Below are 25,479 nucleotides of genomic sequence, written 5' to 3'. Positions count from 1 at the left end.
TCTACTTGGGGCAGTGACTTCCTCACAGATATATGAGAAATCAGAGAAGACTGAATGGATAAAGACTCGGAATGACATGTCAAGTCCAATTGAGGAAAAAGCGTTGACAGTTACCTGGCATGGGGCAATTGTACCCAGTGAACGAAGCATGTTGTTAACCAAGAAGTGTGACCTCGCGCGTACCACGTGGAAGAGTTGGTTGAAAAAGATCCTTCCTCCTCAAAACGATTGTGGGGCAAATGGACAAACAGTTATGAATGTCCATTCGTGGTCAAGAGGGTCCCATCTGACAGAACCTTGTTGTTTATGACCACGGATGACGACGATTTTCCATTCCCTGTGAGTGCGGACGCAGTTAGAAAATACTTCGTGAAAGAAACCCGCTGGACAAAAAAAAAGAATAAAGAGTCCAGGCAAAAAAAGGGATCCCGGCGAACCAAGAAAAAGAGAAAGGTTCGGGCAAAAGTTAGGGATAATAAAAGAAAAGAAATGTACACCCGGCAAGTTGAAAACCCGCAAGGGCGACTTGGGCAAAAAAGGGTATCCCGGTGGACTGAAACCCGAAAGGGCGGTTCAGGCAAAAGAGGGAATGAAACGAACAACTGCGTCCAGCATGATCATTTGTGCTCATGATGACTTGGATAATCTCCGACAGAGACCGATCGGAAGCGTCTTGTTCAGAAGACAGAAGGTGCGGAGAGTCCTGAGGACATATGAGGTGTAACTGAGTTGGAACCCAATGAGATCACAGTTTCACGTTGCCATTAGGATAGATTTTTCCTTTTGTGTGCAATCACCTCTTTCCAGGGTTTGCTTCCTGTGTGTTGCTCAATTGTGAGCCATCTTTTATTCTAGTCAAATAAAGCGTGTGTTCGATCAAATTTTGTTTTTGTGTCATTACTGTTTTGATTACGGAAACATCTATTCATTTTGATAAGAATATTTGCATTTTGAAACATAGAGGTCCCTTCTGATGCATGCTTGTGAGATTGAAATCTGGAAATCTTACTTGGAAGTCTGAGTGACCTAAGTGTTGAAATATCAGAACACCTAGGGCATACCTGGGGCACGTTTTTATCTGACGATCTCTTGTGCAGGGGCTGTTAGACATCTTCATTCACTTGCCAGTTGTAATATGAACCTTTTTGACAAGAGATCCCCTCAGGGTCCAACCAGGGGCAAGGGATAGATGAACCGTGAAAAGACGGTGAAGGATTACAACGACGATCCTGGAAAGTTAATCAAGAAGACTCTTCAAAGTCTGATGATTGGAAAGTATGTATGAATCCCAAGAGTTCAACCTCCGTGAAGTACGAACGAGTTGGGAATACAAGATGATGGAGCAGAAAAGTCCAGAAGAGTCTGGGAGTTCTTAAAAGTGGAAAGTCAGCACTATGGGTGGATGATGGATACTAGTGTTCGACGAGTCGACCGACATCCCTGTCAAACAAGCTGTATCTCCCCAGAGGATTGAGAGTGTGATCTCCCTGGCAGATTCGAGATCGTTGTCTCCTCAGCAAGCCTGAAGGTTATCACGTCCCCAACCCAAGTCAGTATTGAAGCTATCAGAGTTATTTCCCCTGCAGAGATGCCTGTAGACAGTACCTTCTTTCCCCAGCAGATCTAAGGATTGTTTTTCCCCAGCAGGCATGTGCTTGCAAATTTCCCCAGTTGAGAATCCCCGCTGAGCGCCTGGCAGCTATTTTCCCCGGGAGTCCCCTAGTGGAGTTTATCAGTAGACTGTAGGTGTGTTCCCCAACAATTGGTTTTGTGATGCTGTTACCTCCAATATGGCCGTGAGTGTTCATCCCAAGCAGGTTTGTGGGAATTCATCTCCGGTATGATATGACGTGTTATCATCCTCAACAGAGTTGTTACTCTCACTACTATGGTTGTTCTCTCCACAAGGATTGTTCTCCTCAGCAGAATGGTGTGGTTTTCCTCAGCAAGTTCCCCGAGTGGAGCAGGTCTCATGAAATACATCTCCAGCAGTGATTCTCCTACATATGGATTGGTTGGGTCGTCCCTAGTGAAGTAGCATTTATTTCTCCAGCAGAGTTCATCCTACCAGTGGATTGGGCGGGTTTCTGTAATAGACTGATATCTGTATCCCCAGCGGAGTTGTGACTGTTTTCCAAGTCTGAAGCTGCCTTCCCAGCAGAGGTTGTGTTGATGGTTTTTCCTCAGCAAAAGTTTGTCTTTCCCCAGCAGAATGGAAGTTGACATGGTTATAGGATCCCCAGCACAGTTCCTGGAGCTCCCCGGTGTTGTCTCTGAAGGAGACGTGTGTTTATGCATTCATCATTTAGATAAGCATAGCATATCGCATCATTAGTGCATAGCATTTCCATAATCATGGGGCATTGTGTAAAACAAGAAAAAACTCATGCATCAACATAGCAAGCATATCCATTAGCCCTAGGCCGTGGTGACCAGCCGAGCTCGGTTTGTTGGAAAGAGTTTAGCATCGCGCCATTGGATCGGTTTCAGAATTGGGTTCATCAGCATGATGGAGAGGTTGGTGTTTTCCCAACAAGTGATTCCTCAGTCGAGTGGGTATCCCCAGCAGTGTTACTCCCCAATTGTTAGCGTCTTGCCAGCTTGGGTCTTTTTTCCTTAAGCAGATATGGGTGTGTCTGATCTCTCCATGTAGAGTCTACCCCTTAAGCAGAAAGTGTCAATCTTTTCCTGCCATTTCCCCACTGAGATACATCCTCGTGGATGACGGTTGCTTCCGTTCCCTCCCTAATGGGATGGGTTTTCCCTATTGAGTTCTTTCCTCATTAGGATGAGTCTTGATTCAGTCTGCCTTTTTGGATCGATCCTAAATTGGTTTCTTGTTGACTGTCTCTTGTGCTGCCCTGGGGCATGAATGAATAGTGGCTCACTAACCGGCACTCATTCATTTCATCCTCAACGGATTTTATTGGCCTCTACCTACGAATCGGTAGCTGTAAGTCCTATCTTTGTGGTTTTCTACCTACTAGCTGGTAGCTGTAAAATTCCACTTTCATCCCCTTGGTGGAGTTAACCCTTTGTGCTCATCCCGATGATGACTGGTTACTTTTCCATTGGCCTCTACCTACAAACCGGTAGTTGTAAGTCCTATCTTTGTGGTTTTCTACCCACTAGCTGGTAGTTGTAAAATCCCACGTTCTCCCCTTGTTGGAGTTAACCCTTTGTGCTCATCCTATCGATGACTGGTTACTTTTCCGTGGTTTTCTGCCTACTAACCGGTAGATGTAATCCCCTCTTTGCAGTTATCAGTATCCGGTTTATGATATTGATATTCTTTCCCCTCTGGATACTTGCCTTGATCAAGCAGTATTGCCCCCAGTGGGTCTTCCCCTTCCTTTTGGATACTTGCTCCGAGTTAGCAACTTTATCCCCTTTTGATTGGTCATCTTTTGCATACCTAGTCTGGTACCCAGATGCCTTTCTTTTCGGTCGATTATTCATTTAACAACCTACAACCCGGTTATGGATAATCTTCCATGCGAGTGTATTATCTACGTTTTGACGGCTATAGATAATATGTACTTATGATTTTCCGGTATTCAGACCGAAGGAGTTTCCGACGATCAGGTCGATGTACTCATGGCACAAGGCCAATTTTCCGGTATTCAGACCGAAGGAGTTTCCGACGATCAGGTCGATGTACTCATGGCACAAGGCCAATTTTCCGGTATTCAGACCGAAGGAGTTTCCGACGATCAGGTCGATGTACTCATGGCACAAGGCCAATTTTCCGGTATTCAGACCGAAGGAGTTTCCGACGATCAGGTCGATGTACTCATGGCACAAGGCCAATTTTCCGGTATTCAGACCGAAGGAGTTTCCGACGATCAGGTCGATGTACTCATGGCACTCAGGCCAATTTTCCGGTATTCAGACCGAAGTGGCGTTCAGGCCAATCCGATTTTCAAATCGAAGTAGAGTTTCCTCCTCTCCGTTGGTGTCGATAAACGTCGAGTTTTTCCCAATCATCCGTTGATGATTTGGTTGTGTTCACTCTCCCCAGTAGAGTTTCCTCCTCTCCGTTGGTGTCGATAAACGTCGAGTTTTTCCCGATCATCCGTTGATGATTTGGTTGTGTCCTTCTTCCCTAGTGAAGTATTCCTCCTCTCCGTTGGTGTCGATAAACGTCGAGTTTTTCCCAATCATCCGTTGATGATTTGGTTGTGTTCACTCTCCCCAGTAGAGTTTCCTTCTCTCCGTTGGTGTCGATAAACGTCGAGTTTTTCCCGGTCATCCGTTGATGATTTGGTTGTGTCTTTCTTCCCTAGTGAAGTATTCCTCCTCTCCGTTGGTGTCGATAAACGTCGAGTTTTTCCTATGCGTCCGTTGGCGTATAGTTGATGTCTTTCCCCGCAGGGCCGTCCCCAGTTAATTCCTCCTCTCCGTTGGTGTCGATAAACGTCGAGTTTTTCCTATTCGTCCTATGACGTCTAGTTGTACCTATCCCCATGTGGATTTACCTCTCCGTTGGTCTTGGTAAACGTTGAGTTTTTCCCATTTCGTCCGTTGACGTATGGTTGTATCTCTTCCAGTCATTCATTAATGTCTGGTTACCTCTCCGTTGGTCCCGACAAACGTTGAGTTTTTCCCATTTCGTCCGTTGACGTATGGTTGTATCCCTTCCATTCATTCATTAATGTTTGGTTACCTCTCCGTTGGTGTCGATAAACGTCGAGTTTTTCCTAGTCATCCGATGATGTCTAGTTGTTCACTCTCCCCAGTAGAGTTTCCTCCTCTCCGTTGGTGTCGATAAACGTCGAGTTTTTCCTAGTCATCCGATGATGTCTAGTTGTACCCCTCTCCATGCAGAGTTACCTCTCCGTTGGTTTCGATAAACGTCGAGTTTTTCCTATTCGTCCTATGACGTCTAGTTGTACCTGTCCCCACGTGGATTTACCTCTCCGTTGGTCTTGGTAAACGTTGAGTTTTTTTCCCATTTCGTCCGTTGACGTATGGTTGTATCCCTTCCGGTCATTCATTAATGTCCGGTTACCTCTCCGTTGGTCTTGGTAAACGTCGAGTTTTTCCTAGTTGTCCGTTGGCATCTAGTTGTGATTTCTATTCCCATTCGTCATCGTTGTGATGTCTGGATGTGGCCATACCCTTTGAAAACCAAAAAACAAAACAAAATACCCAGTAATAAATATCAAATCCCAGTGGACGTTTCCATTGGTGGATCCCTGTATTGTGCAAATTCTACGGTTCTTGGTATTCAATCCCTGTTTACCCTGAAAGTCTGACAGCCGTTGCTCTCATCCATTCGGGTTCCCAGCTGATTGAATAGGGGCAGCTGTAGCACCTCAAATTTGCACCTATCATTGTACATACATTTTCATATTAGGTCCTAGCATATCATGGTCCATTGCATAGCATTGCATTGCCTCATTTGCCTCAAGTGCAAGCCAATCAAGGAATTAGGTCAAACTGATCAGGAGATCAGTCAACCAAGCAAGCAAGTGCATTTCTCAAGGAGCCAAGGCCCTAGGGTTTGTCCAACAAGATCACATGACTTGGGGGTCCATTTGAAGTGTTCAAGTCAAGGGTTGAAGGCTCAGAGGTCATCAGTTCACACACAGACAGTCAAAAACCCTAGACAGTCAACAGTCAGTCAAAGCAGTGGATGGTGGCCATTCTTGTGGGATTTGGGCACCATGATCAATAATCAAGAGTTCATACAACTTGGGACATCATTTGAAGTCAAGGTCTCAAGGAATTAGGGTTTGGAAGTCATCAGTCATGGTTCAGTCAGGCAGAAACCCTAAAAGTCAACTGTTGGTCAACTGTCCATTTAATCAGTGATTTGATGATTGGAATTGGTTTGTGAGAGCTCATTCATGTCCAAATAGTCCTCATATATCATGTCAAACACCATCATGGAAGAATTTGAAGCCAGATCAGAAATTTCCAAAAATGGAAACTGGACCTGTAACTGAAACTTACCAAAAATGGAAAGTCTTGATCCTCAAACTTACATCATGATACAAGCTTCAAATGAATTTTTGCCCAACATGAAAGTTGAAGATCTTGTTCTCCCATTTCCAAAAAGTCTAAGAACTCTCAATTCCCATGTGTGGTTGGCAAGTTATGATCGAATCGATTTCAGAAAATCTTGAACTTCAAAGGGCCATATCTCTCAAACCGTTTGGCCAATTTTGGTGGGGGTTTTTCCTACAAGTCACATTTGATCCCCTCTTTCCAAAAATATAAATTTCATGAGCCAAAACTTCACCAATCAAAATGGCATTTTTTGACCTATCTCATTTAAATGCAAGTTTGACCAATGTTTGACTTTTTGATATAAACATTTTTCTAACATTTGGCCAATTGGAACAGCTCAGAAATATCATTTAAAACATGTTTGCCAAGTCAAATTATGCAGTACATGGAGCCCATGCTAGTTTGCTTGAACATTGGAACAAAAGTACAACTTTCTACTAACTCTATCCCACCATTTCATGGACCATGCTTTGTACCCTTCAAACAGAGTTTTATTGATCATTTTTCTGTCAGTATGAAGCTCCATTTTGCAGCCTAACACAGCAACAAGGCCTTGGCTCACTCACTCTCCAAAAGACTGCATCCTGGCATTTACCAAATCATTCCAAAACTCACAAAAATGAACTAAGCCTGGTTTTGGTACAATAAAAAAAAACTGCATTTCCCTGTCATAAAAAAAACAGCAGCAGCATCAATTGCATTGAGGACATAGAAATTCATTCATTTTCATTTTTCATTCTTGGCATTTGAAAACCCTGTCAAACACAAAAGACCAAGCCTGGCCCTTGCTCTCCCACCAAAAGCAACACTCAACAGCAGTTTTTGGTGATGGATTTTCTGTCATTTAAGGACAGCAACAACAGCCAACAGCAGGATATCTCATGATTTTTCTGTCATGCTGAAGACTAATAGCAAGAACAAACCAAAGATCTTGACACTCTCTCAAACCTGACCTGGCTGTTTGGCATTCTAGATTTTCTGTCAAAACTGTCAAGAGACAAGGCTGCACAATGCCAAATACCATTTTTCCTCACCTTTTTCTGTCCAAAACCTTGGCCTTGCTTGTAACAAGAATAAAACTTCCTCTTCCTGTCATGAGGAACTAGCAGACCAAGCATTTGTCCTCTTATTTCCCAAACCTCACCTTGCTTGGCATTTTCCAATTTTCTGTCAAGAACCCCTAAGAACCAAACTCTGCAGCAACCTAACCAACAAGCCACAAACCATTTGGCCCAAGCAGTAAGAATACACTGCACACATCATTCATTCTAAGAGCATTCACTTTACTTTTGGCCATTCCCATTTTCTGTCAAAAAACCAAGCCTAGCTTTGCAGTGTATTTTCATCATCCACACATCATTTCCTGCCACAAGAAATCAATGGCAGCCATCTAATACAACAGAAAACCCTTGGCTATTTCTCTCAAAAACACACTTTGCAAATCTGTCCAAACTTCCAAAAGAGAACTATGCCTAGCCATTGCATTTTTACTATCCATTCATCATTTGGATAACACTGCTAGCATCCATTACAACAGAAAATCACTCTCCAAAAAACCTCACTTCAGCCTTTATCAAAGAAACCTGTCAAACTTCCAAAAATACAAAGCTTGCCTTGGCCAAAAGACAACATCCAACAGCAGCACTTTCAGAACCAGTCAAGAACTCCAAGAGCCTGAGCCTGGCCATGATCATTTGCACTGTCCAAGCACCATTTTGGAACCAGTAGGAGCAGCCATCAAGTATCTTGCACAACAGAACTTCACACCCTCAAATCACTCATTTCTCTCAAAGTTCATTTTTGCATTTTTCAATTTCCTGTCCAAGCCTCCAAAAGAACAAAGTCCTGCCTTGCTTGACACACATTTTTCATCATTTGGAAAGAGCTAGCCACCATCTAACACAGCAAAAAACCACTGTGCATCCATTCTCAAAAAATCACATCTTGCAAATTCCAAATTTTTCTGTCCAAACCACAAGGAAACTGCTAACAGCAGATTTTGATACCTCCTTTTTCTGTCATTTTGAACACAAAACTTGCAGCCACAATCAAACACCCTGCACACAAAGCCTCACTCACCTTGCTTTGCATTCCTAAAACTCTGTCCAAAACATTAAAGGACCAAAGCCTTGCACTGTGTTTTCACTATCCACTCTTCAAAATGAACAAACCACTACTAACTGCATAACACAAACAACATCACTCACTCCAAAAACCTCACTTTGACACCTTTGCAAGAAACCTGTCCAAGAACTTCCAAAAGCTACCTAGCCTTGCATTGTGTTTGGACCATCCATTCATCATTGAAAAAACCTCAGTAACAGCCACCATATCAAAGACCAACCATTGCTCATTCATTCACTAAAAAATTTCATCTCTTGCACTTTTCAAGAACCAGTCAACAAATTCCCAAAGAGGCTAAACCTTGCCTTGCCTAGACATCATTCAAACAGCATTTTGAGTTCATTACAACCGCATTTTCCCACCTGCAAACTCCCCTTCCTAGCACTGATTTCAAAGAAGCATTAGCCATAGCAGAGTTCATTTGAAGCCATTCCAAGCTGTGTCAAGGCAAGGCATCTTCATCATACATCAAGGCATAGCTGTGCTGCAACTGTTCCACTTCCAAACAGCCAAACAACATCAAGAACACAACTGTCCTTCAATTTTTTGGTATGGATTCGACCTCCCTATTTTGTCAAATTGATACATGATTTTAAAAGGTCTTTCTATGCTGGTTGTCATGATGTGTTTACTTTTTGAAATGGATGCTTATTCATGAAGTTAGGTCATTTTGAAGTTTGATGATGCTTGCTTATTTTGCTCGATTCATGAATGTGTTTGTGTTCTAATGAAAAATGATGATAGACTCTTGTTTGCCATTGCTTGCTGATCATGTTGATGTCCTCAATTGAGATTTTTGGGCAAGTTTGTGAAATCATGATTTTTGAGAGGGATGAACAGTGAAACCCTAGTTCTTCAAATACATTTGCCCAGATTTTCCCCCATTTTCGTGTATGCATGGCTTAACTCCCTCATCCAATCAAAACATTTCCTTTAATGCCCAAAACGACTGTGTTTGGTTAAGTGAATCATGGAATTACAAAAATGCCATTCTTGCTTCATTTATTCCATTTTAATTTCACATTTTATAACCAATCTTGCAAAAATCATAACTTGCTCATTTTTGATCCAAATTCAATGGGATTTTTTGTGTTGTGTTCATCATGACCTCTAGTATTTTATCATTATTTTTCCAGAATTTTTGGATGAGTGGTTTTTAAATGTTGCTAGGGTTTGTGACATGTGACCAAATTTTGTACACTTTGCCAAATCAATTGTGAAATGATGAGAATGTATCCAATGGCTCCCAAATTTTTTGTGCTTAAACTAGACACACTCATGGTGATTGTGGTGTAGAGTTTGTGAATTTATCTTATGTGGTTTGAGAGTTATGATTTTTTGAATTAGAGTGTGACAATTTGTGTCACACCATTGATGACCAACTTCATGATTTTCATTACCATGCTTCTTGACCTCCAATTGATACGATTTTTTGCATGAACCTACTCTTGTATGTCTAGTTTACATGTGATTTTTTGTGGATTTATTTGTGGCATTTCCCAATTGTTTGAGATTTTCTCCCCTGGTTAGTCATATGTTGACCTTGTGTGACACTTGTTCCCATTTCATTTGTGAAATTCTCATACTTTATTAGATGGACATGAAATTTTACATGAGATAACTAGACATCCTCATCTTTGCCATGGTTTTGATCCCATTCATTTATCATACACCATTCTTGACTTATGATTTTTCTAAGTTGACCCATGCTTGTTGACTTTCTTTGTGCATGCTTGAATTTGGTTTGACTTCTTGATTTTAATTGACTGCCTTCCTCTCATCCAAATGCCATGAAATTTGACATGCTTGCCATGCTAGATGTTAGGATTGAATGTGATTTATTTGATGATTTTTGAGATTGTTTGGGTTGACTTTTGAATGAAGTCTTGCTGTTGACCTATTTGTGCTTTCCTTTGCCTTACTTTGACTTCAAATGTTCATGAAATGATAATAATGCATGATTTGAATGTGGGCCCAATTGTGATAGCTTCCTAAATGTTTGACTTTGACTTTGGTTGACTTTTCTCTGCTGTTTTGACTTTTTCTTTCATCCTTGACCCTAGGCTAGTCCTAGTGGTCTTTTGGACTTACAATTGAGTTCCTGTTTCAGGTTAAGCACCAATGCCTCAAAGATCATTCAAACTTGATTGTTTTATCATATGCTAACCTCTGTTTTGTAGGTTTGACTCATGTGTTTGGGTCTTGTGCCTTGCACAATTGACCATCTGTATTGACTGTTTACCAATTCCTTTTGATTTAAACTTTTGAACTGTTTGCTGATTGTTTTGACTTTTTCAGGTACTTTAGTTGCTTAAGTTCTCTGAACTTGTTTTGCTTTGCTATTTAGCAACTTGCTTGAGGTATAATTACTTCTTCTTCATGTAGTCTGGAGACCCGGTCTGTTATTTGACCGGGCAAACTGTCTGAAGCCCTCCTTAAGAGGCAATGCTTGTGTATGTTTAAATTGTCCTTGTACAGAGTCAAAGACCTCCTAAGTGAAGAGGCAATTGGTGGAAGGTAGGGATATGCAATCTATCCCCCACTATTCAGTGTGTCATCTGCTTTGCTCACACCACTGTGTTGATGCATTTCAGATACAAACCCAAGATCTTGTACAATTGTACAGTTGAGTCAGTTTTAAATGTGTAGAAGGGTTCCCACTTTCTGAACCCACACATTCTTGTCTTGAGCTCTCCCAGGCCAGGGATAGAAGCAATGAGGCACACCCCTCATCTCCTTTCATCTGCTTCACCTTAGCCCCGCAATGGCAAGGTTAAGAGCACATTCACCCAGTTCCAGAGGTTTGTTTGTTGAGGTTGATATGACCCCTCGACTAAAACCTAACCCTTGTTTGAGCCACTTGCTTGTGTATAGTGTGTGCTATCTGTGCTTGTAGGATTGTTTGACTTGCTTCCTGTGCAAGTTAGGATTGTTTGACTTGCTTCCTGTGCAAGTTAGGTTCAGTTTAGACTTGCTTCCTGTGCAAGTAGGTTTTGCTTGGCTTGCCTCCTGTGCAAGTTAAGTGTGCGTGTGGCTTGCTTCCTGTGCAAGCCATACTTAGGATAGGCTGGCTCCCTGTGCCAGTTAGCTAGAAACCTTAACTTAGGGATGATTTGCATGATAACATCTAGGCTCGAGTCGTAGTCTCCCTAGTTGTGTCTCCCTCTGTTATCTGGTTAGGCTAGTCCTTTATCCCTCTGTAGGGGAACTACATCGCCCTGATCTTCATACCAGATGAAGTATGTAGGCAGGAGATTGAGCTGATCTCTCCGGGCGCCCTTTTTCTTTTTGTGTGTGTTGTATGACAGTTGCTAGGCTCGAGTGCCTGACTCCTTAGCAATCTGTTGTCTGTCTGTTTGAGTGTGTGCTTGACAGTTATAGGCTCGAGTCCCCGACTCCCTATTAACTTGTTGTGTTGTTGTGTGCTTGGAAGCTGATGTAAGTCCATCGAGTGGCAGTTAGGTTCCAGTGTGCGTGTGTTTGGTTCGGATGCTGATGTAAGTCCAGTGATTGGCGTTCAGGCTCCATGTTTGCCTTTGCCAGTGTTTGTTTGTGTGCGTGTCAGCCGAGCTACGAATGCTCTGATTCTTCTCTCGTCCAAGAAGATACGTATGCATAGGATGCGATATCCTAGCGAGCATATGTCGTTTCCCCAGTCCGAACTACTTCGACTCTGATGTCTATGCCTGATAGACTAAGTAGGCCCAGGATGCGACATCCTGCCGAGTCAGTTTCAGTCAGTTTCCTTTGTCTCTTTCAGCCAGTGTGTGTGAGTGTGAGCAGTGTTTAGCAACCAATATTCCTTCCTTTTGTGCGTGGATCCCGTAGAGTACTACGGATGCGTGGGGGTGCTAATACCTTCCCTTCGCATAACCGACTCCCGAACCCATACTCTTTGGTCGCGAGACCATGTCTTTTCCAGGTTTACTCTGAGCGTTTCCTTTCCCTCTTTTGGGATAAATAACGCACGGTGGCGGCTCTGTTGTGTCTTGTTTCCCGCCGGTTTTTCGCGTGATGCGACATAGGGGGCTTCCTCCTATGGATGAGATGTGTAATATGGTGCCTTATCCTCTGATTGAGGTGAGTACTCTGGTGTTTTCTCCCTAGGATTGTAGTCGTACTTGACGCGTTGCGCCACCTTCACAAACGACCTTTTGTTGTTCGCACTCCTATCCTTTTTCGACTAGTTCCTTTGTGTAAGGCTTCCCCTAAGCCTTCGACACAGTTGAAGGGCGTTTTTCCTCAAGGGCTTGGTTCATGTTGGTAAAGGCCTCCCTTTCGACCTTTTGCTTCCTCTGATGATGCCTCCACTTAGTACACGTCATTGGGTTGTTACCTTTATAAGTTTGGGGAATGTGACACTTTCCCTTTTGGACTTTGTGGTTGCCTTTGATTTGGACCCCCGCCTTGGGATCAATCTCTTTCTATTTGGGTTTCTTCTCCCTCTTATACTTTAAGGACTTCACCCACTTGTTCTCAGGCACATTTATTGGTGGGAGAAATGTCCTCTGGTGAGGTTGTCTGAACTGCCTCTTATATACCTCGTTTCTATGAGCGTCACCTCTGTTATTTGAGGAAATCCTTGCAGCTTGGCTTCCTCGTCATCCTCTTCTGGGATCGTACCTCTTGGTACCCTCTAGTTTCTTTTCTGCCTCTTCGTCAAAAACAACATTGCACCTTGGGCACAACATCGTCTTGGAGTCGTTGAGCTTGCAACGCTCTAAAAAGTCGATCAAGTCTTCTTCATCATAGGGGTAAACTGTCTGCATTTTAGAATCGACAATAGCAGAAATATGCTCACCCTTGTCAACTTTCATATTGAAGCCCTATGTGGCTTTGACCATTAGTTGCCTCATTTGTTGGGTGAGAGTATTTACTAATTTTAGATTACTCTCGTCCATTAGTTGCCTCATAGCCATCATGGAAGTAATATTCAACGACGACGTTGTTTGAAGGATATAACATGATATTATTAATGGTCGACATAGAGGCGTTTTGAGGGTTATACAATGACGTCGTTGCCACTGCATTGTCACTATACGTGGACATGTTAATATGCAGACAAACCAACATCGACGTTGGCATGCCATAGAGATAATCTTTATTGTTCATTGGCATAGAAAAGTCGAACAATATTGTGTTGTTTTTCACGAGGTTGGGGTATAGACTGTAGTCTTATTTTTGAGAAGAGGTAAGCATCCATGGTGAAAGCTTGAGGAACAAATGGGGAAGATGAATAAGGTTAGGTCAACAACATTTTCTCGCCATTTTTTCGAGAATAAACTTTATCGATGTAACTTCAATAAATCTAACATATTCTTTTATTATATTTAATTACTTATTTAATACTTCAAATTAATATAAAATAACTCTAACCAACTATTTAAGGTGTGTAAGTAAATAAAAGAAATTCTAAATTTTTATATTGAATCTGATTTATATTTCTTTGTTTCTATTTATAAACTCTAATCCGATTTCGTTTTTATTCCATATGAAACCTAATTTTCTATTAAAATTAATTTCAATAGAGACAAACCTTATAAAGATAAAAACAATTATTACATGAATCCTGATATAAAACAATACAGGTTAGAATTTTGAAGAATAAGTTTTCTTTCCCCAAAAGAAAATATTTGGTTCTAGAGATATTATTAATATGTTCATACTCAGAAAACAGTGGTCGCATTAACCGCTAGTTTCCAAACAATCTATGGGGAAGAAAATTTAACTACACTCAAAACACTATTTTTTGTCTCACTTTTTTTCTTTTTTAGATTTCTTTTTATTTTTCTTGGTCTAACTTTACTGTTGTCAATAGCACAATACCATCTAAATTGCCCATAGTTTTCATACTTTTCATAGATATTTTCTTCTCTTTCTATCACTTTATGTATATAAATATATTTATAACATATACAATATTCACTTTTAATCCTATCCATCACCGAGATATTATCCTTTAAACTTTTCACAATCCTCTTATATAACCAATATCATTTAACTTCTTCCTCATTTTACTCAAAAACTATACTTTTTTTTATATAGTTTCTTATTTCTGGGTATTTCAGTTCATATTTCCTTTCCTTTTTTTCATAAAATCCATTAGTGGAATTAAATTTTATCCAATGGGCCATTTAAAAAACTTTTTTTAAACTTTTTTTTTATCAAGTATAAAAGTGTTGAAGGATTGAGATTCAGTTATTGACATAGGAGTTGGAAATTTGGGTCACTTTTAAAGGCAAATAATGGAGATAGGTTTGGCTGATAAAGTAAGAGAAAGAGTTGGTTATGTGAAAAGGGTCATTGCTAAGAATAGGAACAAACCTTATTGTAGAGTTAAGAGACATGTTCCAAAGTCACTTCAGCAGCTATTTCATTCATGCAAACAAACATTCAAAGGTCCTGAAACTGTTCCTGTAACACAAGATGTTCACAAACTTTGTCACATACTAGGTATGATTTCATTTCTATTCATGTCATACATGTGATGATATCGGTCTGAGATTTATTTTCTATGATGTTAATTTTTATTTTTTTTAAATTTGTGATTAATGATTAGATAACATGAAGCCAGAGGATGTTGGACTAAGCAGAGATCTGCAGTTTTTCAAACCTGGAAACATTATTAAAGAGAATCAAAGGGTCACATACACCACTGTCTACAAATGTGACAATTTCTCTGTAAGTTTTTGTTTCCTGCCAACATTAACATTGCTCCCTAAATAAACCATAATGTAACCCAAGATTAGTCTGGCGGTGAATATTTCTAGATCAAGTTGAAGCCAGAACGAAACTCTCTCTTCAACTTGATCTAGACAGTGGTTAGTGGTTAGTCCTTGGATCAGTTAATTTTCGATCTCCGACTAATGTGTCAATTTTTTTTTATAGGTGTGTATCTTTTTCCTACCTGAAAGAGGAGTCATTCCTCTCCATAACCACCCTGGGATGACTGTTTTCAGCAAGCTTCTATTAGGACAAATGCACATTAAGTCTTATGATTGGGTTGATCCGGAGGCCTCTCACAGCTCCAAATGTGAGAGCTCTCTTTGTTTCTCTCTTACAATCACTAAATTAATTGATAATACACATTCATGGAGATCAGAATTACCTGCGTTATAATGTCGAACACAGATAATACAAGTCTCCCATGACTGTGTTATTATTACTGGTTGCTGAAGCAGAAAATTTTGTTTTGCAGTGAGGTTGGCAAAGTTAAAAGCAAACAAAGTTTTCACATCATCATGTGATACCTCGGTATTGTATCCAACAACGGGAGGCAACATTCATGAATTCACAGCTATAACTCCATGTGCTGTTCTTGATGTCATTGGTCCACCTTACTCCAAAGAAGATGACAGAGACTGTTCATATTACAAAGATTTCCCAAGTGAGTAATTCTCACCTAAACACATTCATATTAAAACAATTGTATACATCATTAGTGCTGTGTCTCTGAGCATCAATTATTTTTTAAATCATGCAGATGAAAAAGAGATCGATGAGGGGAAAGATGAAAAAGATAGTTACGCATTGTTAGAAGAAATTGAGATGCCAGAAAATTGTCAAATGGATGGAATTGAATATTTGGGACCTCCTATTGATAACACTGTTTTTTAGCTTAAAAAAATGTATCGATTCTAGTAGCATCTTTTACAAAGTGTTCCAATATATGTATGGCAAGGGAAGCTATTATAATATAAATTATTTTATTTGCCATTAAGAGTTTTTATGTCATAATTCATTTCTATTAAAAATGAATAGAATAAATTTGTTTGACATTAATTAATTCTTTTGGATCTTTTACATTTACCTTATTAGTAAATAAGAACGGTTTTATTGTATAAATCTTACACGTGGCATTTTCTATGATATTTTTATGTTGTTTATTTTATATTTAATATGTTTATTTAATTATAAGAATACTTGCAACAATTTATTTTATTAAGAATGTATGAGTTTGAATTTTGAGGTTAACTAAATCACCCTTCAAAGATGTGCTCACGTGCGGAGTACGAGTTTAACCCACGTATGGGAGTATGGGTTATGGAATAGTACCTTAGAGGATGGGAAAATACTCTATGAAATTTTAAAGTACATTTAATATATTTTGCAAAATTAATTCGGAGATATATTTTTAGAATAATTCAATTTATATCTTCTCATGAATTTCTCTATAAAATGCTTTTTTTATCATAAATTGTTTTAAAGATACATTTTCATATTCACACAAGATAGAATTTAGATATGCATATCCGTAATCAGACCAAACAGTAAATTTCAAATTTGTTTTAGTGATGCTCAAATGAAATTAACAAATATAGTAAATGTATATTATGATGAATTAGACCATAAACCAAAATGCGGAAAATGACATATATAAAGTAATAAATCCATAGTACACAATAAAATCGAAATAAGTCAAAATAAAATACAATCGAAAATACTATAAACTACAATATATGACTGATTTAGACTTGGGACCCCTTGTTCCTACGATGTCTTTTGTGTCGTAGTGTCTCTCGTGTCTCCGCCATCGTGACATCTACATCGTCCTTGGCCTCAGAGTCATCCGTAAAAAGTGCTTTGTCAATACCCACCAGCCTAATCTCCATGATATAACGACATTTAGATAACACATCAACAACATTATGTTCCTTAGTTTGTTCCTCCTCTAGTATCTCCTGATGAGTTAGCCTCAGTGGATCTCCTAGAGCATCGTGTACCATATAAGAATATGACACCCTAAATAATCACATGATGTAAATGTCTACGTAGCTCTAGTTGCTATCACTTATGGTACTTTGTGTCTCCTCCAGTATCAGATGATTAAGATAATCATCAAACAAAATATTCATATATCTACGTGTCATAGCGGGAGGAGCAAACACATAAGGGTATTTGGGAATATACCGCATGTAGCCGAACTGCCGCATGATGTGCTCAGGTGGATGAGGAAGCGTCGGACGTAAATTACAAGTCAACCATCTCGAGTATAAGGCAAGGTCATCAAAGGAACACGTCTCACAGTGATTGACGTACGTATGGAAGTGTATATCATTTGTTACCCAAGAGATCAATATACACTCTAAACGACTTTATAGCCTGGTTCCCTCTGAGAAGGGAGAATGCAACAGCATGTGGGAAATCCTCAGTATAGGTCGGTACACATGACCAACCGTATATGCATGGAAAGTGTTAGAGGATCTAAATTTGGAAAGTGTTGGAACACATGGATAATTAGTAATGGCGTTGCAAAATTCTTATGAAAATGGCACACAGACACTAAAAGACAAAAAAAATATATTACTGCCAATAGTGTGATGCTGCTTGTCACCTGTTTTGCCTTCCACATACAACTTTCAGATAACTTAGAGTACAAGTAAACCAAACAAATGACCCCTAGTTGTACTAATGGATCCCCTCAAAGTCATTGAAGTACCACGTGTAAATGACATCCACATAAATGACATCCACATAAATGACACTTTTGTCCATATAAATGGCAGGGTCAACCAAATACAACAGGCATGCTCTCATAACGTATGTTTTATGTTGCACAATCTGCTCGTCATTGTAACACCCCTACTTTAGTTAAATATTATTTTTATTTAAAATATTTAATTTATTATATGTTATTGTGTGATTTATGTGATGTGTGATTTATGGATATTTTGGTAGATTAGTTGGTATTAAAAAAATTATTAATGATATGTTATAATTAAGAGAAAATAAAGTTTTTAATTAAATTAGAAAGATATGGGTGTTTCGAGTGAGAGTTAGGGTGTAGTGAGGATTAGTGAGAATAATAGAACTATTATTGTAAGTGAATAATTGTATTATTGGGATAATTACAATAATTATTATTTTAAATAATATTTGAATTAAAAATAAATCAATAAAAATAGAGGTTTAGTAAGGGTGTAAAGAAAATTTGAGGGTGAGGACACTGATTGAACCTTTAGGTTATTTAAATACAAAAGTTAGATGGAATTCCGGGAGAATGTGAAATTTTGGAAAAGAGGAAGCGACTGAAAAATCTAAGAAGAGCGATATAGGACGAGGAGTGAGGACGAATGCCGATGATAGAAAAACTCAATGATCATCACATTCGAGGTGGGGGAGAAATGTTTTACATGTTGGGTGTTTAGGCAGCCAGATGACGAGGGGTCATAATCCTCCTGCCTTCCCTTTTCTTATTCTATGTTTTGCTTTGATAATATGAGTGTGGCCAAAAGAGTTTGGGCAAACCCTTTTTGAATAAACAATTTGATTATATTACAGTGAATTAAATTGTTTGAATCCATGAGTAATATGATTGATATCGTTGATATTATTGCTATTGATTTGTGGTTATGCCCCTTTGGGGATTTTTGTTGATAATATAATTTTAATGTGTTTTACTGTGTAATTGTTATTTTTTCTTAGTGGTCGATAACCAATCCCAAATGACCTATTTTTCATGAAAGATCTCAAAGGGCTAATTTCCCTAATTTTTGTGCCCTTTCAGTTATGGTGTTTATCTGTGTGTTTTTAGGGGCGATTAGAACTCATATAGGCGAAACAAACGAGTTTCAAATATTTTCAATAAGGAGAAAAATGCAGAAAATCGTGGGTAGACATAAAAGAGGATTTATCGTCTTATTTCATGCATATCTTGAGTTTCATAAGTCTATTTGAGGTGCCTTCAGTTGTGTTAGAAAACTAACGCAATAATATTTCTTTTTAAGAGGGGAAATTGAGTCTAGGAATGCTGCAATAGTAGCAGTTCATTGGTTTTTATACTAGAGGCGTAGTCAATTTCATTCCTGCATTGGTCATCGTGTTTCACGCGTAACTTGAGTTTTGTAGGTCCGTTTGAGTTGTGGTCAGTTGAGTTACAAAGAAGATTTAACGAAATTTCAAACTGGAGAATTTCATAATTTCATCATAATTTTGTAATTTTTGGTGCTATTATGAAGTCATACATTCTGTTTTAGAGTTTCAATTGTGTGATTGATCAAGTTGAATCAAGAAGGTTGAGTTTTAAGTAGTTTGTGATTTCAGTGACACTTTCGCCACCTTTTTGATAAGTTGAGAGTAAATTATGACCTTATAGTTGTTTTATTTTTATTTGAGTCAGGTCGCCATCCAATAGAGTTCATAAGAGTTGTCTTTATATGGAAGGGTTATCGTTTGAGCATTTTATAGTGCTATAGAGTTGTTTTAGAGTTGTAGAGATTGTTGTAGAGTTGTTTAGAGTTTATTTGAGGACTCTATTGAGTAATAGATAAGGGTTGTTACCCTTTTGATGAGTTGCGAGTATGAAATATAATTATTACTCCGTCGGTATATTTTTTTAGTAATTTTATGAGTTCATGAGGAAAATTGAGTTGTTGTGTGTTTTGAGTTATTGAGTAATAATATAATTTTACTACGTTATTTTTAATATGATTATTAATATTTAATTATATAGCATTAATTTCGAGTTGTGTAGTTCAGAGAGAACTATTGTTGGCCTTGCATTGACAAATTGTGGTTCAGAGAAAACCTTGTCTAGAGAGGACTTTATTCAGAGAGAACATTACTGTGAGATACGAGATGTCATTTGTTGATTGATTATGAGTTGTGATTGGAATTGTATGTTCATGCATTCATGTATATCGGAGATAGGTAGGACTTCGGTTCGAATAGCTCCAGTACTTATAGAGAGCCAATGATGAGGTCTAGTGCTCAGAGAGAGCCAATGACGAGGATCTAGTGCTCAAAGAGAGCCAATGATGATGTCCAATTCTCAGAGAGAGCCAATGGCAGTCTCATTTTCATATGGAATATTTTCCATATAGGAATTTGAGACATGGATAATTCCGTAAAATAACTCGGACATCCAAATTTTTGGTACCACATGCATTTTTGGAGGTGGAATACATTGCATTAATACATTTGCATTATGATTTGTTGTTGTTGTTTGCGTATGACTATGTTATGTCTATTCATGTTATCTTTGCTGACTAATACATCAATAACTTATATAAAGTTATTCTCACCCTTTTATATTGTTGTGTGGCTTGTTATGCCTATGTTGTAGATACAGGTAGCGGATAATAGTTATGAGTTAGATAATGACACATATTGCATTCTTCTTTATTTATATTTGCTCAAGCATGCAAGCAAGGGACTTCCTTTGCTCAAACACATAAGTAAGATACTTCCTTGCTCAAGCACACAAGCTTGGGACTTCCTTTGCTCAAACAGACAACTAAAAGACTTCCTTGCTGAAGCACGCAAGCTTAAGACTTCCTTGCTCAAACACTTGGTAAGAGACTTCTAACAGTCTACATAGTAAATAAATGATTGTTAGGTGAATACACTTGATATACGATCACAGGTGTATAAATAATACAACACAATAGACTGTTTTTTGACTTAAAAATTTCTAAGATATACACGGATAAAAAATCCTAAGTATCGCCTATGCTTTTTATTTTGATAAAGTAACTTATCTTTTTGTCAATTGATTTTCATTAGAATTTTCCGGAATTTTTCTTCAAGTCTTTTAGCTCCTTAAATAGAGAAGAAAATGAGCCGTTGAAGGTGAATCGCAATAGAGTCCTTTGAGAAGCTTCAAAAGATACGTTGGATGTTTCACTAAACTGTCAGGTTAGGTGAAACCTAGTTTAAAAAATATTTGCTACAAAAAGGAATTAGCAGTTGTATCCTAGCAGACTCTATGAAAAAGATAGAGCTTATGTCTTCACATGACATAGTATGTTCAGAGATAAACAGTGACCTATCAGTGTCACATTGGTCCTTGCGCTTTGACTGACTCAAATTCTGATCACCAGAAGCAGACTTCTCCAAAGTTTGGTTTTCAGAGGCTGACTCTTTCAGACTATGATCTTTGAATGTTGACCTCTTCATAAGATGACTTCTTCAGAGTCTTGTCTTTAGCTTCTGATATGTCAGAGTTTGATCTTCAAGCTTCTCATTGAATGTTAAAATTCATAACCAATACTTGGATTTTACATGAAGTTTAAGTTTATGGTCCTACACACTTGAACAAACATTAGTATATCCAATTGTTCTTTAAATACTTTATTATTTTCAAAATCTAAGGGACATGGGACAAATCAATTTTGTTCCAATAATATAGTATTATACTTGTAAAAATGTTATGCTAGAGTGCTCTCGCCCCACAGCTTTGTCGCCCAAGCAGGATCTAAGGGATTCGCCCAATTGACCCCTCGAACACGGGGGTAAAGTAAAGAGGAAGTTGTAACACCCCGATAATAATATGGTAATTATTTAAATTAAGTTAATAATATATTTATTAATTTAATTAGATAATTGGATTATTATTATTATTATTTTGGAATTATTGAATTATTATTATTATTGGAATAATAATTATTTGAAAATATATATAAGCTGGAATAAGTAAAAAGAGTTCATTTTGGAAAATAAGGTTTTCACGTGAAACTCAGAGAAGCGGCTGAAAGAGGCAGAGCAAGAGGAAGAACCAGAGAGAAAAGGTTGGAGAAGAGAAGAGCTCGGAGCTCAAAGATTTGCCGGATTAATCAGGTAAGGGGGTTTATCGTCGTTTAATGGGGATTATGGGTTAGCATGTAATGGGTAGTGATAAACCGTTGAATTGACCCTAATTGGGATTTGTTGAATGCTGAAAACTGTGATGGATATGTTGTGTAAAAACTGAAATTGAACCTGTAATTGAGTGTGTTGTAATTTCCCTAACGTATAGCTTTTTACGGAATTGGAATCGGAGGTCCGGAAGTCCTCCAACGGCGGAAAATGCGGAGAATTCTGCATTCTGCTTTGTGTTAGCGCAGGAACTGCTGTTTTGTCTGCGTTAACCGGTTAACCCAGGGTGTTAACCGGTTAACACTGTTACGAATTGAGAATTAGTGCTGTTTTGCCTGCGTTAACCGGTTAACCCAGGGTGTTAACCGGTTAACACTGATAAGATTTGGGCAGTAAGCGTGTTTTGCCTGCGTTAACCGGTTAACCCAGGGCGTTAACCGGTTAACACTGTTGCAGTATGGAAAAATTGTTAATTTAAATATTGTGTGCCTAATTGGTGGTTGCCTATATCAGTGTGTGATATGGTAGGGATTATTTCCCGCTGTTTTGAGCAGTATAGGTATTAGTAGAGTGTGCTAATACTGTGTTTAATTATTTGACATGATATGATGTGTTGATACATGTGTTGATGATGTATGATGATATGCATAATGCTGTGAATGTATATATTATGCATGTATTTGTGAATGGACTGTTGTATGGCTTAGAGAGTGAGCATGTGTCCATTGTGGATTGTTGTTGATGTTGCATTGCTAGATGATTAGCGTGCATAGCATAGCCTTGGGGCTGTAGCTAATTCCCATGGTGAGGAATTAGTGAGTGAATCATTGTGGATTTGTTGTTGAGGTTTGCATGCTAGATGATTAGTGTGCATAGCATAGCCTTTGGGGCTGTAGCTAATTCCCATGGTGAGGAATTAGTGAGTGAGTCATTAGATCTCAAATGAGTGGGACTAGTGAGCTTAGTAGCCGTATCTGGATTTGATCGGTGAGCTTGAACTATATGTTCAAGAATAGTCGGTACCGCATGTGTGGAGTCTCATTGCATAATGTATGTATGGCGTATAATATGAATGGATGTATTCCAATATTATACTTGTGGTTGTGTTGACATTGAGTATGAGTATGATTGAGTTGATATTGCCGTTGCTGAATGAGTAATCTGATTTGGGTGATGAAATGTGTTATTTACTTAACATGACATGATAATTTATAATGCTTATTATATCGATTGAGGAACTCGCCCTTACAACTATTTTTCAGGTAACGAGCAATGAGTTGAGTAGAAGCTAATGCTTGGAGTCTAGTGTAGTCTCCCTAGTGGGTCATGCTCTGATAGATGTAACATCGGGAGGGAACATTTTAATTGTGTTGTTGATGATTGTTGAACCAGTTTACATGTAGTATGTTACATGTTTGAATGATCGATTTGATCTCTATCCGCTGCGTATTGTGCAATACTTTATGTTTTGAGTTAAATAATGAGCATGACTAAATATTTATGGCGAATAGTGTGAAATATTGTGTGACACCCTTGATTGCATATTACTCTGATTGATATGTTGTTATATTTTAATTAAATATTTGGGGTATTTTAGAAGGGTGTTACATTAGTGGTATCAGAGCATAGTCGGTCGAGTCGAGTCGTAATTATTCTGTTTTCCCTGTACGGGATAGGTGTTGTGTAACCCTATCAGTACTTATTGTTTTAGCTTGTTGGGTTTTCAGAATAGAGATGGCTGGAAGAGGTAGAGATGATGCTGCGATTGTTGAGGCTCTGGGTATGCTAGCTGGAGTACTTGGAGGGAATCCGAATGTGGTGGGAATGGGAGCTGCTCGTCAACTGAGTGAGTTCCAGAAGAACAATCCTCCAATGTTCAAGGGAGCATACGATCCAGATGGCGCTCAGAAGTGGTTGAAGGAGATAGAGAGAATCTTCCGAGTGACTGAGTGTGCCGATAACCAGAAGGTCAGGTTCGGTACGCATATGCTGTCAGAGGAAGCTGATGATTGGTGGGTTGCTACCCGCACTGAGTTGGAAACTGCTGGGAATGCTGAAATCACTTGGGCTGTGTTCAGAGAGAGATTCCTGAGGAAGTACTTTCCAGAAGATGTCAGAGGAAAGAAAGAGATAGAGTTCTTAGAGTTGAAGCAGGGTAACAAGTCTGTTACGGAGTATGCTGCTAAGTTTACAGAGCTGTCAAAGTATTATACTCCCTATAATGAGGCTGCTGGAGAATTTTCAAAATGTGTGAAGTTTGAGAACGGGTTGCGTCCCGAGATCAAACAGGCTATTGGATATCAGCGGATCAGAGTGTTTTCCGACTTGGTTGACTGTTGCAGGATTTTTGAACAGGATTCCAAAGCCAGAGCGGAGAGCTATCAGCAAAGGGTTGATAGGAAAGGCAAGAATCAGAATGATCGTGGAAAACCGTATGCAGTTGGCAAAGGTTTTCAGAGACAGAGTGGGATGAAGAGGCCTAGTGGGGGAGACTCTAGTGCCCCTGCTAAGTGTTATAGATGTGGTCGGGCTGGACATCGTGTCCATTAGTGTACCAGTGCTGAGATGAAGTGTTTCAAGTGTGGCAAAGGTGGTCATTTGGCTGCAGAGTGCCGGTTGAAGACTGTAACTTGTTTCAACTGTGGAGAGTTGGGTCATATCAGTCCACAGTGTCCTAAGCCGAAGAAAGAGAATCAGTCAGGAGGCAAGGTCTTTGCCTTATCGGGTTCTGAGACTTCTGCAGATGATCGTTTGATCCGAGGTACGTGTTATATTAATGGCTTTCCTCTTGTAGCTATTATTGACACCGGTGCTACTCATTCCTTTATATCTTTGGATTGTGCTGTGAAACTTAAGTTAGAGATATCTGAGATGTATGGTAGTATGGTGATTGATACTCCTGCAAAGGGTTCAGTGACTACTACTTCAGTTTGCTTGAGCTGTCCTTTGAGTATTTTTGGTAGAGATTTTGGGATAGACTTGTGTGTCTTCCACTAGTGCAGATTGACGTTATCTTGGGTATGAACTGGTTGGTGTTTAACCGAGTTTCTATCAACTGTTTTGATAAGACTGTGATATTTCCTGAGATTGAAGAAGGAAAGAGTTTGTTTCTATCAGCCAGGCAGGTGAATGAGGAAGTAGCAGATGGGGCGGAGTTTGATAACACGAAATTATATCGCTTTTTAAGACTTAATTCAATTAAATTATTTTATCATTTACGCTAGTTCATCTCATTTTATCAGATATTATGCAGTATTCCTCTTCTATTTATATCAGGTACCCATTTTGAAGCAAAAGTGAAAAAGGAAAGAAAAGGAGGTGTAAAAAGGAACAAAAAGGAGAGAAAAGGAACCAAAGGCCAAAGCCCAGCCCAAAGCGCACAAGTCACCAATGCTGTGCCTGTGACGGACGTCACAGGACGCGTGACGAGCGTCACGCGAAGTAGCCTTGTGACGGACGTCACACATGGTGTGACGAGCGTCACACCAGTCCACTAGCTTTTTGGCGCAAGTTACGCTCTCAGAGGAATGGAAGTAACGTTGAGGACTTCGTGTCCTATTCCCAAGCCGTGAATTTAGCACGCTGAAGACTCGTGGAAAAGAAGAAAAAGGCAGTTAGTAGCACTACTATAAATAGCTACCCTAATCCCTCTCGTTTGCTCTCCTCTCTTTGCCGTTTACACACACCGAAGCTCTGCCGATTTTCTGTTCAAGCTTTTGCTTATTTTTCTTTTTCCAGCAGAATTAATATTGTTTATTTTATTTG

General features: G+C 39.1%; 1 protein-coding gene across 1 annotated transcript; it reads left to right on the top strand.

Annotated features, from left to right (window-relative positions):
- Positions 1–14,068: 14,068 nt before the first annotated feature.
- On the top strand, positions 14,069–15,921 carry LOC127126614 (plant cysteine oxidase 1). The gene is made up of 5 exons (XM_051055566.1): positions 14,069–14,592; positions 14,699–14,820; positions 15,028–15,172; positions 15,338–15,526; positions 15,623–15,921. Exons 1-5 carry the CDS (start codon positions 14,385–14,387, stop codon positions 15,754–15,756), a joined length of 798 nt encoding a protein of 265 aa, XP_050911523.1. The 5' UTR covers positions 14,069–14,384; the 3' UTR covers positions 15,757–15,921.
- Positions 15,922–25,479: the final 9,558 nt, after the last annotated feature.

Source organism: Lathyrus oleraceus, chromosome 3 (genome assembly GCF_024323335.1).
Source record: "Lathyrus oleraceus cultivar Zhongwan6 chromosome 3, CAAS_Psat_ZW6_1.0, whole genome shotgun sequence".
NCBI lineage: Eukaryota > Viridiplantae > Streptophyta > Magnoliopsida > Fabales > Fabaceae > Lathyrus > Lathyrus oleraceus.
This window is presented reverse-complemented; position numbering and strand designations above follow the sequence as displayed.

Excerpts from the sequence above, each read along its gene's own strand:
- LOC127126614 (XM_051055566.1), top strand. The coding sequence starts at position 14,385 with ATGGAGATAGGTTTGGCTGATAAAGTAAGAGAAAGAGTTGGTTATGTG. Across the intron at positions 14,821-15,027 it reads ACAAATGTGACAATTTCTCT|GTGTGTATCTTTTTCCTACC; the intron begins GTAAGTTTTTGT and ends TTTTTTTTATAG. Across the intron at positions 15,173-15,337 it reads GGCCTCTCACAGCTCCAAAT|TGAGGTTGGCAAAGTTAAAA; the intron begins GTGAGAGCTCTC and ends TTTGTTTTGCAG.